Below are 14233 nucleotides of genomic sequence, written 5' to 3' on the forward strand. Positions count from 1 at the left end.
ATTCCCTTACGTCACCATGGATAAGACGAGTTCTCCTGTACACACACGCAGTAGTACTACACGTGTGTGTAGCCTCCGTTCACCCGGCAATATAAATGCGCAACACCACAGTTATAGTCTTAGTTCTTTCGGTAAAGTCACGTAGGTAAAAAATGAAATTAAAATTAATAAAAATATTAATTTATATTTTTCTTTAAAAAATGAAATTAAAATTAATAAAAATATTAATTTATTTTTTTAAATTTTAATTTATTTTTTACCTACGTGACTTTACCGAAAGAACTAAGAGTTAAAATTAATAATAATAATTTTTTTTATTTTTATTTCATTTTTTACCTACGTGACTTTACCGAAAGAACTAAGAGTTAAAACATTTATATTTTTTTATTTTTTATTAATTTTAATTTCATGTTTTACCTACGTGACTTTACCGAAAGAACTAAGAGTATGAATCGTTGCAGTCACGAAAGCTTCAAATCTAGAACAGTTATAGTCGATTGGCGGGTCACGCGTGCCGGGGTCAAGTGTGGGTCTACTCCCACCTCTCTTCTCAACTCAACTCTTGCAAGACGGCTGACCAGCGTATAAGACGAGTAGGCCAAATACAATCTCCGCAGGTGGAGGGCTCTGTAGACCTGAGCCTCCCTATCGTTGGGGTGGAGGGGGGAGGCCCTTTTGCCAGCAGTGGCGTGAACAGGAAATTGCAGGGGCTGCACCTTTATATGTTGCAACACATGCGCATGCCTGTCAACCCCTTATCAGTGCCCGAACTGATTACAGGCCAATTCAGACCTTGTTGGTCACCCTGTACCCTGATACATCTCAACGTTCATCCTACACAGTCCCGTCACAAGGGAGAAACACGAACAAATAGACAAAAACGGGGATTTTTGACCGAATTGAAACGCCTGTAACGCCGTATGGACCTGCAAACTCAATTTCCCTGCACAAGAACACGGCGTAAACCGCATGGCTTGGCAGGTACTGTACTCATGCGTGCTCGCGTGTGTGTTCAGCGCACCCTTTGCACTCTCCCCCACCTCCTCTCTCTCCCTCGCTCTCTGTCTCCTTTTTTTCTCTCGCTCTCCGCTCTCTCTCTCTTTTATTTTTTATCTAATTTTTTTATTTCTTATTGTTTCTTTTTACTATCGACTCTTTTCTGTTTTTTTTAATCTTTATTCTTTTTTTCTTTATTTTTTCTCTTTCTTTTTTTCATATTCTATTCCGCTCTCTCCCTCTCCGCTCGCTCTCCTTCTGCTTCGCTCCCTCTCCTTCGTTCTCCGCCCTCTCCCTCCCTCTCCCCCTCGCTCTCCGCACTCTCCGCTCTCTCTCCGCACTCTCTCCCTCGCTCTCCGCACTCTCTCCCTCGCTCTCCGCTCTCTCTTCCTCGCTCTCCCCCTTGCTCTCCTTCGCACTCTCCCCCCTCCCTCTCCCCCCTCTCCCTCTTCCCCCCCTCTCCTCTCTCCCTCTCCCCTCTCTCCCTCTCCCCTCTCTCCCCCCCCTTCGCCCTCTCCCTCCCCGCTCTCTCCCCCTCTCCCCCGCTCTCCCCCGCGCTCGCGGTGACGTCACTCCCCGCCTCCTCCCCGTCCGCCACCGACCGCCGCGATGGCGGAGGCTCTGGGGCCGCAGCAGCCGCAGCAGCAGCAGCACACGCACTTCTGCCACCAGTGCACGCGCGAGATCGACCCCAAGCTGCCCGTGAGCCGCGCACAAACTCCTCCATCTCCTCCCGCGCCTTCATTCGCGGGGAGAGAGACGTTCACGAGGCGGTCGCTGTTGAGAGAGAGGGGGGGGGGTAGGCACATAGCCGGGTGTGTGAAGCTTGGTTGGTTGGTGGTGGGGAAGGGCGCTTGGAATCCGAGGGTACAATAAGGCGCTGGAATGTTCTTGAGATTGTGGGTGGTGTGAGAGGGTAACTGTAGTTGTGGTGTGGGCGCCGTGGTTGTTGTGGTGGTGAGGGCCTTAGCATGGTGGTGGTGGTGGGTTGTAGGGTTAGGATGGTGAGGGCCTTGGCAGACGGTGCGCGTCTGATGGGGGCGGTGTGGCCATGGTGAAGGTGGCCCGCATATGGTTGAGGTGGTCCGGGTGTCGTAGTGCTCGGTGGTAATTGTGGTGGTAGATTTCAAGGTTAGGATACGGCCTTGGGTGGTGTGGTACTAATGGGGGTGTTTTTTTTGCCATGGTGATGATGGTGTGGTTTACAGTACTGGACTGCTCGCTCACAACACCTGGCCCCAACAATTGTATGGCTATGGGGGGGGGAGCATTGCCTTTATGTTTGGGCTGGTGTGGGTATTATGTGGTGTGGTTACGGTGAGTGAGTGTGTCATTGGTCGGGTCGGTACAGTGAGTGTGTATATGTTGGGGGCGATGTGGGTTGAGTGTGGTTATGACTGTGCTGGGGTGTTTCCGAAATAGTTGTGGGTATCGAATGAGTGGTGTGGGTCTGATGATCGTTTTGGGACGGTAGGGGTCGTATGATGGTAGTGTCGGTACGATTGGGTTGCTGTGTGTATCTTTACAGTCGTGGCGTGCCACTGAGTTGTCACATAGGTATTGGTCGCGGTGTGTGTTTGGTGGATGTGTGCATGTGGTGAGGTAAGAGTGGGGTGGATGTGGTGGGGGGTGGTGTGGGTCTGGTTATGATGTTGGGTCTGTTAGGGGCGGTGTGCATCTGGTTAGGTTTGTGTTGTATTTGTTTAGGGTGGGTATGGGTGGTGACACATGTGTCTGGCAGGTTTGGTCTCGGTCTAGTTCAGTCTAGTGCATCCATATGGGGTGAACTCCGTTTGCTGGAGGTCTGGTTAGGGTTGGTAGAGTGGTGGTGTTAATCTCCTATGGTTATTTTTACTGGTAAATTTGGTGCGTTTCTCGTCAGTGATAGCTTGATTATAGAATGGTTGGGGTGTGTTTAGGTGTGTTTGTGACTCGAGTACAGTTGATTTGTGTCCGGTAGTGGTGTGGGGTTACTCTAGAATTGACGGTGTGTGTTTTACTCGTACGCTTGGTGTCTGGAAGGAGTGGCATGAGATGCTGTGCCTTGTGCCCCCCTTTATTAAGAAAATCTCCCCACCACTGCCAGTGTGGACAGTGGGCCCACTCACTCACTCACTGTCTGTGTCTTGGGTGCCAATGATTACACTTCACCCTTTGGCTGGAGGACACGAGAACGAACATAATGTTGCCATCTGCACCCATAATGTCTTTCAACATTAAAAAGTGTGGTTAGTTTGTGGCCTTGTCTTTTTTTATGCGTCTGGTATCTTGGTACAAGGGTTGTGTTTACAAGCTTGGAGTGACGCTATCACCAACGCTGCATTGACATTTTGTGCGGTGAACATGGTTTTTTCTTTCACCTCCCTCCCCTGGCTCCGTGTTTTTTTGTTCTCTGTATTTTTTACACAGCGTGCTGGCCGATGTGTGCAGACAAGCTTGAGCACGGTCTCAAAAGTCCCCCCCCCCCGCTTGTGTTTGCGAATATGGCCATGGGTGTCTTGTTCCTGTACTTTTTTTCCTGCGCGTGATGGAAAGGCCCACCGCGAAGGGGAAGTCAAACTAAATGTTGTGAGATGAAATCACCTTGCAGCATTTGCATGTACGGCACAATTCGCCACAGAGACCTGGTTCCTGAGTCCTGAATGATTCAAACCTGCCCTTCCCTGTTAACCCCCTTCCATTGATTCGATGGATCGTCACGATTTGAGGTCACGAATCGAATCAGGAATAATTTTTGTCTCATTATTTAGTGTAATTTGTATTTATTCTGTATCATTGGTACATTTTTATTCGTTGCAGTAGCCTAAATGTAAAGCTAATATAACCATTTGCTAAATCTGTATCTAAAATAATGTATAATTCCACATCTTCATGAATCTCGTGTGAGCATAATTGTAATTGATGAATTCATGCACCATTACATGTCAGTTAGTTTTCTTTTACACCAGTTATTTAACATGCAAGTACAGTTTATACCGTAATTTCCAATGCGGTACTGCCATTACTACATGGCTACAAACACACTTATCCTCCTCCCCCATGTAGTTAACCAAGAGTTATATCTAACTCCATACACAATGCAGCTGGTACACCTCTCAACTGAATTGCAGCAGGATTGTCCCATTGAGACGTTTAGGGCTGCATCCCTGCTGGTTGGAGATGAATACTGCATCGAATGTCATTCACAAACGTGGCACTTGGCCAGTGGGGGGGGGGTACTTGAGTGGGTTTCATGCGACCTGTTTGTGATGCTCGTCACTGACTCGTGCGTTTAATCTAGGATTACACTTGCCCGAGATGTGACTCCGGGTTCATTGAGGAATTGCCTGCGGGAGGATCTCGGTGAGTAGTAAAAAAACAAAAGAACACACGGAGAAGGATAAGCCAAATGCAGGCTGCCTTTTCAACACGCATGCTAATTATTTATTGACATGTATGTATGTTGAACTTCTTTCGCACCATACGTAGCCAACCATGCTAATATTTAAGCCAACGAGTTGAATTTTCGATTGAAATGAATCTATGATATGCACGTTTTTATTTTGTAATTTGTTCTTGCCAGGAGTACCATCAATCACAGATCCAGGGTGTATGAAGAAGACCCATACATGCTCTTGGACCAGGTATGTAAAATACCGCATTTTTTTTTATATAAAGTGGTTAATCAGTGGTCAGACTGCAGTGCACCACAAGAAAACAGACTTGACATATGGCAAAAATATTGGGGTTCAAAGTCATCTGGCTAATAATAGATTTATCCGGCTTGTCCCTGTACAGAAAGTCTATAATTTCTGCACATAAACGTCATCAACAAATACCAAATTATTGATTTGTCTCCATTTCATCATCTCACCTTAAGAGGTATTTTGATACATTAATATGACCAGAGTATTCACGTGGACTCACATTTGTATTAATATGCATTGTCTGATAAATATTTATTGACAGTGTTTGCTTGGCATTTGTCGCATCTTGGTGAACGCTTTTGTTTTTTTTTATTTCTCCCACAGTTCTTGTGGCAATCGGTGTTCGTACAGGACCCATCTACCCTGGCCCGGTCTTGGGATCAGGATGGGAGAGCAGCAAGTCCCAGCTCGTCTGACGATGAAGAGGAGAGGGAACAAGGAGGTTGGTTACAGTACCCATCTCAGCTCTGAGTCATGATTATTTCATAATGATTAGGCATGTCAGGATGAACATACTCTCCATCCTCCCCTACTTTTTAAAGACACAATTCAGCTCAAACATCAATTGTTTTTAGTCTTTGTACCGATTTGTGTTCGGTCTCATATGATCTGCCTCTTTTGTTGTGGCTTGTCCGGTCTATCAGCCTAAAGGCGCATTAGCATATTGAGCTGGACATGATGTTGTGCAGACCTATAATCCTTGCAGTTTGGAGGAGTTTGTTTGGATCACATAAAGATTTGTGAAATTTACAAACCCCCCTGAGCTTGTGAGATGACAAACAAGGCACATGCCGATAATCCATTACTTTGTGGAGGCGATGGTTAGTGGATGTTGTGAAACTCCCATCTCCTGGGCATCGGGGTCGCCATACCTTAGCTCTGCTGGAGTTGGCAGTACTGCAAGTGGAATAATCTCCATCTGTTTCCATCTATATAGGGATAGTAGAGTATTGCCCCCCCCCCTTGCACGTGTGTGTTTTCTCTGGGTGCTCCCACATTTATAATTACACATTAATGGAGTTGGTCAAACATAATTTATGGCTACAGAGTTGGTGCAATTGTTTGTGCTGGTTCTGGCTGCCTTCCCACTTGTCTATGGTATCCCATTCCTCTGAATCATCAATGTATTTTACAAATGTGTGGCTTCAACTTATTTTTTGGAAATGGCAGGACAGCAAATTAATGATTGAATCCACCTGTGCAGAGCTTTGTGTGCAATCCCATCATATTCATGAATTCCTCTGGGTAGTCACGTATTCCAAACACCTATAAATGGAATTGGTCGAATATCTCGATGCAGGAACCTCCTGAAAAATAATCTTCAGACTCAGGCAGGCTTTCCTCAACAAAAGGCATTATTGTAATTATCATAACATGTACATAATCAATCCGAGACACATTATTTTATTCATATTTCATAAGCATGCTGTTTTCATACAGTGCCCAACCACCCACACCTCTGATTAGCACGGTTGGATATGTATATTGTGAAAGAAGTTTAACATACATACCATTCTGCAGGTCTTCCCTCCCTCTGTGCGACTTTGGAGAATTCTTCTTCACCGTCTCTTTTCCCCGGCTCTTATAACCTTGCTCAGTTCAAAAAACACTTTAACTCTTACATCTTTTATAACTTCAATAGTGGGCTTTGTTGCTGGCCGCTTGATGTTTTAGGTTTTTTTGGTCCCTGCTCGTAATCTGTTTTAAACAAATCATAGATTTTAAGACATAAATGTATACATGCCTAATAAGGAGACTGTTCTGGAAATACAGGTTTGATCTGGCTGAGCTAGATTAATCAGCCTGCAAAAATGACTCGACATTAGGTTACTTATATTCAAGTATGCAAATGGTTTTATACGATTCCTTTCATTGGAGTTACTCGGTGTGAAATGTACCTGCAGTGCTCAAAATCAGGCTATTCATAATAGTCCGCAGCTATTTTTTTTAAGTACATTGTAATGTGCCTTTTTAAATTTACCAGTACAGGAAAGCCTCTCGAAGACAGAGTAATTGGGGGAATAATATTCCGGTTATGGTGAAATGTCCAGCATACTGTAAATAATGAAATAAATATCTTCCTTACTTTTTACTACACTGGAGATATTAAATTGAAACTTAATAATTTTATATTACTCAACTCAATATTTATTGGTTAATATTGAAAATGTAACATTGCAAAACATTGCTACTGAACGGTTTAATATGAATCCCTATCACCAGGAAGCATGAGGTGGAAGGCTGAGATTTTTCTTGATTTGTAAGGCTGAAGAGATTTATTTGACCGGCTTGAATACTTTATACGTAAAATAAATCTAAAGCACGTGACATCCAAGGGTAACGGGTTCACCGAATTCCATCTTTGAGAATTGCGAGTGCACATTCGCACACCATAGCCTCCTGGGCACAACTTGCTTTGTGTGAACGGTGACGGTGTTCCGATCCGTTATATGGTTGATAGAATACTCGTTATTTCTTTATTTCGTTTAGCCGCTTCCGAGAGGTTTGTTGTTAAAGCAAATTCATGTAAAATTCTGATAGAAATGCAAGTTTTTGGGGAAAGTGTATACAACTGAAAGCACTCCCAGCTAACAGCCCTGTTGACACTCATTGACATACTGCCCACTCACTAGAAAATTGCATAGCTGTGGTGTAAATGTGTGCGGATATCTGAAAGCGCAAATGCACAGTGTGTTTCCATGGATTTTAGTGCTGGGCATAATTTCACTCCACACGGTCAATGACTTCATGTGGAGCAAAATACCTGAAGGAGGTGTTACACAAAGGTTTCCATCTGCAGAGTGTTGAGCTTTCACTGGCCAATGCAGTTCTCCATTGTGCAAAAAATACTCAAATAAACTTGCCAAACATCCCAAGCATGACCCTCCCGAATTTCCCCCCCAGTTATATTCTGTGCTGTAAGCAACGTGTCACGAGATGCACAACTTTTTGGAACTCTCATGTAAAAAAATCGCATTTACCCATATTTCATGTCTTATAAAAGAATGACACTGGATAGTGCACATTATCACTTGCCCTGCGGTAGAGGTATTCATCATATAGAAATCAAACACAATTAATTTTAGTTGAACGAAATGATGAGTAATCCTGAAAGTGACGATGAACTCATTAGACGTGAGAACCCAGTTTAATCGCAAGCAGTTGTCTGGATTTGGATGCTAGGTCTCAGCAGTGCTGGCTCGGTACTCGCGCACAGAGATTATTAGTCCTCTTGAGGCCCCCCACTTCCCCCATAAACAAAGTATAATGAACCCCAGGACTCCCCAAGGTAAAAATAATAATTTAATCAGTTCCAGCAGATACGAGCCGAGGATGGGACAGCCAGAGGCAAGGACGGAGCACCAGTCGGGACAGCGCTGGCAACACATTTCTGCAGACGCACAACGGACGGGCCCCCTCCGTCGAAGGGTACGTGTCCGAGATCAAGAGACAAAGGGGCTGTCATTTGCTGAACTCCATGGATTGTGTGTTTCAAGGAGGCACTGAAAAGAACATCACTTCTTAGAGTTCTATTTAGCCATCGGTTAAAGACCTCTTACAAGACAAGTGTGGTCATTTGCAGTCGAGAGAAGATTATACAGGCGATATTCATTTGCGTTTTACTGTTACTGAGCACACTTGCATAGTGATGAAGAGAGTTGGTTTGGATGCCGCGGTGCAGTCTTAATATTTTCCAAATGTAACAAATGGCTCCATTACTATAGGATCCGCACCTTGACTGGATTGCCCGGAAATGGCACATGTAAGTGTATTGTTTATGTAAGTGATATTGGTACAGCACACTCAATTAAAACACAACCTCCAACTATCACAGTCAGAGAACATGTCGTATAGATGATCCTTATGGCGGTACCCAGGATTTCCAAATAATACAAAAGGGGCAAGGCAATTAAATATTTTATTTCTGGGACACTATTTTTTCCAGGGGTGTACTTAACTCCGCGACTGGGGTAGCAATCAATCTGAAATCAGTGCTATTCCACGATGTCGAAACGCAGCGAGGACAATTGCGCCGAAACTCTGAACGCTCGCATGCACTGTGGCGGTGCATCGTGTACAGCTCGTCGAGATGAGTCGATTTCCGCATCGCCGACCATCAACAGACTAAAAATGACTGCATCACGGACATTATGCGAGAGCCGGGGTACTATGGTACCCCGGGGTACCGCCATAAGGTTCATATATGCGTGTTGCAGTGGAGTGCTCCGTCATATATAAACATTGAGAATATCAAGTAGAACTCAAACATTTGCATAGAAATAATAGCTCATTTATTTTACTTTGACTTTCGCTATGTTTCTACAGGATTATTCAGCACCTTTTAGGAAGCTTTCTCGGACGGCAGTTTGCACCATGGTAAGCATCATTTAATTGGCATCTCCCACGGGATATTTGCATTCAAAGACCAATTTTTGCAAAAATGTTAAAAGCCTGCAGATCAATAAGTACAATATGTACCATTGCTGTTGTCTAGGGGAGCCCTGCATTCTGATCCTGGAGACTACGTGTGGGGAGTAAACGGCATTGATCAAATAATCACGCAGGTACTGCGCCTAAGCCCACAGTGCACACCAGAACTCATTAAATTTCCCACTTGTATTCCACTGCATAATAATAAAACATCCACCATAATTATTCTTGAATCGTTGCATTACTCAGAGACCGTTTATAAATAATTCAGTTTCAATGTAATAAATCATGCAAAGTGCAATGCACCACACATTACAGTGGTTGTTCCTAACAAGTAGCCTCTTGTGCTACAAAACTAAATTTCAGTCGATGCATAAATTGTATTTACGAAGCAATTGGCCCTGTGTTTTTTTTATAGGTCAGATTGGACAGATACTTTCTGCTCACTGGGTATTGTGCAGTGTGGTGTCTTGGCCGGTCGATGACGCTGTTGCATTTTGCATTGGCAGCTCCTGGGACAGCTGGACAACTCTGGCCCGCCACCTGCTGACAAAGACAAAATCATGGCTATCCCAACCATAAGCATCTCATCAGAGCAAGTCGGTGAGCATGTGCCTCATACAGTATGATGGAGACACCAATATATCATTGTCTTCGAGTATATTTGATCTCAGTTTAATATATGTTCAATGTTTAATTGTAGGTAAAGATGTAGTGTTGCAATTGCTTGCTCATACTGCTGCTGGTGGAAAGGCCTCCGCTAGGGGGACCCTGTAGAGGGTATTTGGTCTACTTCTCCACACTGGCAACAAGGCTTGGAAAAGTTAGAACGAAGCACACGCGATCTGCTGATCGACTGATGTGCCCATTTATACTGCTGGGTTGACAAAGGTGGGAGCATTTAAGAAGCTTGTCCATTGTTTGAATTTGCCGTGTCGGGAGATTGAAATAGCGAGCTATGCATTGCAAGTGATCTAAACATTACACCATGGCAGCATTCCTAAATTGTACATGTCCACATATACTTTGTACACCTGTGTCTACACTCGTGCATATATATATACACACACACAAACCCTTTGTTGATTCACTGCTGGATGGAGTTCTCTTCATGCCGTGTCAGTCATGTGGGTTAACTATACTTCACTATGCTCATTAATGCCAGTGGGTGAATTGGGGGTGGCCCAGAATCAATTCAGATATCGTTAATCACAAATTTTGGCTGTTGGCAGGAGTCAAGTTAAGGTCGCCAACCACTGCCACCAAATTATTTGTTTAAAGAATGTAAAATATGAAAAATATGTTATTTTCAGTTTACGTTATTGCCAGCATGCGATCACGTGTGTTTGTGTGCGTGGGAATTCATGTAGATTGCGGTTTGGAATGCTCCGTTTGCAAAGAGGACTTTGATGAAGGGGAGAAAGCCAGGCAGCTGCCTTGTAAACACATCTACCACACGGACTGCATTATCCCGTGGCTAGAAATGGTGAGAGTTAACCACCTGAACCATTTCAACTTAATTTTTTCAAACATCTTTTCACAATTTCTGTAGAATTGTAACTATTTCTGTGATGTTCTCTCTCCACTTTTTGGAACTGCATTTGCTTTGATGATCCTTTTAGACACCATTAATTCGTAAATAAAAAATCACTTAATCTCTATTGTTTCACTTAAACGCATTGTCACATTAACTTTATCATTGTCCACCTCGCAGAAAATTGTTATCACATGCAACTTAACCCTTTCCCGTTCCGAAACGTCTGCAAGTTGCGAGGTGGGTCCCGTTCACCGTTGAATCTCATATAAGGGATTACATCTTGAATCATTGCCTCACTTGATGCAGCTAATCTGGCTGTGACGGTCCCACCTGATGACGGAGACTTGTGTTGCCTCCGAAACGTCGTGATTTTTGTTTTATTTTATTTTATTTTCATTAATTTTGATGTTTTACCTACGTGACTTTACCGAAAAAACCTAAGAATATAAAAAACGGTTAGCATTAATTTTATTTAGAGAGGCATAGGGCCATTGTTTTTAAAGACATTATACCCATCGTAGATAACTATAGCAACACGACTGCATTTCATGATAGCTGGCGCCAAACTGTGCCACACTTATTCTCGTATGGCCTTGTGGGAACCTCAAGACGGATCTCATAAGGATGTGTAATTTTAGCTTTTATTCCGATTCTGTACACGCACGTGCACGTCATCGAAATGGGAAAGATTAACAATTGTCAATTTTTATAAACAGACATTTATTTTCATAAAATCGCAACTTATGCAATAATTGAGCAACAGAGCAGCGCATTAAAACAACGCAACTGACTGTACCGTCTCTCACCGAGCGCAGCACGACACGTGCCCTGTGTGCCGCACGAGCCTGAGCGGAGAGAGCACGGCCACGGCGCAGCACGCCTTCTCCGGGCCTTACCCCGCCCCGGGGAGTGCCCCTTCCTCGGAGCCCCAGGGCCCCGGCACCAGCCAGGACGTATAGCGCACGTCGCTGCCACCGTCGCTGCCGCCACCGCCGCTGCCGCCACCACCGCCGCTGCCGCCACCACCGCCACCCACGCAACCGCCCCCAGCTTTCGCCTGAAGTATCCGCACCACCACCACCTTGCCGAGCCATGGAACATGGCCACTATAAACGTTCGCCTACCAAATTTGCTGGCGGATGACCACCTTTACGGTGGAGGGTCGTCTCTTGCGTTAACTTACACTCGAGGGTAGCGAACTGCGTAGATGCAACACATGCCGATCAGATTCATAACAGTGTGTTTAGGCTGTGTCCTCGTGTTTAGTATTGATGATGCTGCACACTGCGAAGGATTGTATGCGTATGATTTTTAAATGTGAGGTTGGAGCCCTTCACGCATTGGCTTGCATTAGTTTTAAATGGAACTTTGCTATAACGATACCGGCCTTTTCAGACTGGAGGCATGATGCAGTGCCAAGCTGTCTGATATTTCTCTAGGTGCCACCCCTGTTACGGGCAGTGCTGTTTCCAGGAGATCTGTAGGCCCGGTGCAAAGCTCATCGTTGCACAGTCAGCTTGCACAGTTGAACAGCTCTTGCTCTGGGATACAATGGCGCAATACGAATTATGTACAAGCCAGCCCATGAACATCATCGATTTTCAATCCAGTGGAAAAAAAACGAATCTGCAATTCTAACACATTCAGAGGCTGTGAAAGCAATGTAAACGCCAATAAACACAATTTGTCGACATTTCAAACAATTTGTCGACTTTTTTGGGCTCGAGTGACGTGGTAAAGCAATCTTTTGCGGAATTCTAATGCAAGGCAAGATAAAGCCAGTGTATTTAGCCAACAGGTCTTTCTCAAGGTGCACTTTTAGCAAAAAAAAACTCTGCTTTGCCAGTAAAATAATGTGTAATTCCACCATGTGTATAGCATCCCTATTGCTGTTGCAGAACCCTGTTAGTGCTTATTTATGCCAACACTGTTACAAATAAATACTTTAAATTTTAACGCAACTCATTTTTAATTTTAGGGTAGTTTCTACCCGAATCACTTTTAAACATTGAAATAACGTGAACAATGTTGGTGAGTAGTGTAAAATGAACATGGGATAAAATGGTTAACAAGGGAGAGCGAATGTTGTTTTTGGTTGTGAAGTGAAAGTTAATGTTTTTTTTCTCCCGAGTTGTTTCTTTACGGTGCACAGAACAAAGTGACATTATCGGCAACTTACATGTTTTGCTCTTTGAGTTGAAAAATTCTATTCCTTTCCCCTGAGCCTTACTTAGCAAAAATCTTGTTTTGTTGTTTATGGTACGCAGTGTAATGTTTTTTCAAAGTTTGAGAAATGTGTATACAGTTTTGGATTTCTGTTGTATAATAAGGGTGTTTAAAGGAGTTTGCTTCACCAATATTGATAATGATGATGCATGAGGGTCAATTTGGAAATATAAAATTGTGTGTTATTGGTATTTCTAGATTGTGACTTGCACTTGTGTTTTGTCAGATATATAATATTCCATATATTGGTACACCATACTGTTGTTCTATGTGGATTATCATGCAAGTTTTTGTTCTTATTGTTTAACAAAGAAAAAAATAGACACCTTATATTGGCAGCTTGTTGTTGTTGTTGAGTTTGGTTTTTCTGAGCAAACATTTGTGTATTTGAACACTTTTCATGTTGGTGACTCGTCTTGACAAACGGATATTTTTGTGCAAAAATTTTACATTCACGTAAAAAAATTCTAGTTCTTAGTTTCTCCCAAAAAACCCCCGCGGACGTTAAGGATAGGCAGTTCGAAATAAATTTTTTTGGGATGCACATACACGTAACGTGTATATGCATGTGGAAGTTGTGTGTAAATATTTGCACGATGGAATAGCAGGCGTTGCAGATCAATACCTGTGGGAAAGGAAACTAGATCTCGACCATAGTGTCTCGTTTATACGTCTTCATTTGTGATGGCATAAAACTCTACCAATAACTGCTGTGATTTCTGTCATGCAACTGAACTAATGTTTTATGTAATCTGTGAGCTGTAAATGTATACAGTAAATCTGGCATTTGTAATCCTCGTAACGTTTTGTCACTTCTTCCTCCCCGTGCCCCCCCTCCCCAGTTGAAGGTACAGAAAAGGATATTACAACACAGCATGATTTTCCAGTGGTGAGATGTAAATACGGTACTAAATTGGTATTTTTTTGGACCGAAGACGCATTCCGAAGTCATTAAGAAAACACATTCATCAATAACACTGCCTTAAAATGAAAACAAATCTCCAGGTGACGTTTCAGGAAAATGGCCCTTATGTGCTATGAAGGGCCATTCGCCAAGATGTTGCCTATTGTATATTATTCTTTTTATTGCAAGGCAGTGATGTTAACGAATGTGTTGATTTTTCTTAAATGGCCTTGTGCACACAATGCATAATTTAATCAATTTCGAATTTTAAAGCTTACGATAAATGCTTCAAAACGTGTGTAAGAAGAATCATGTTCTTTTTAGATTTCAGTAAATTGCGTGTATGTAATGCTTGTTACAGGCTGTTACATTCACCATGGTGTAAGAAACCCGCAGTGACCCTGCATCACAATGATTCGTCAAATCTAAATGGGGACAAATCATCACACTCCA

The 14233-nt window shown here is 43.3% G+C and overlaps 1 protein-coding gene across 2 annotated transcripts; it reads left to right on the top strand.

The window, feature by feature from the left end:
• Positions 1–1551: 1551 nt before the first annotated feature.
• Positions 1552–13669, top strand: LOC144935486 (E3 ubiquitin-protein ligase RNF126-B-like). Of its 2 annotated transcripts, none has more exons than XM_078862184.1 (10): positions 1552–1698; positions 4277–4338; positions 4559–4619; positions 5007–5124; positions 7994–8111; positions 9009–9059; positions 9178–9247; positions 9623–9716; positions 10484–10599; positions 11466–13669. In XM_078862184.1, the coding sequence occupies exons 1-10, from the start codon at positions 1606–1608 to the stop codon at positions 11607–11609; spliced, it is 927 nt and encodes a 308-aa protein (XP_078718310.1). In that variant the 5' UTR covers positions 1552–1605; the 3' UTR covers positions 11610–13669. The 2 variants fall into 2 exon arrangements, with proteins under 2 accessions (XP_078718310.1, XP_078718311.1); XM_078862185.1 differs by having other exon boundaries at positions 8000–8111.
• Positions 13670–14233: the final 564 nt, after the last annotated feature.

This window comes from Lampetra fluviatilis, chromosome 13 (genome assembly GCF_964198595.1).
Source record: "Lampetra fluviatilis chromosome 13, kcLamFluv1.1, whole genome shotgun sequence".
NCBI lineage: Eukaryota > Metazoa > Chordata > Hyperoartia > Petromyzontiformes > Petromyzontidae > Lampetra > Lampetra fluviatilis.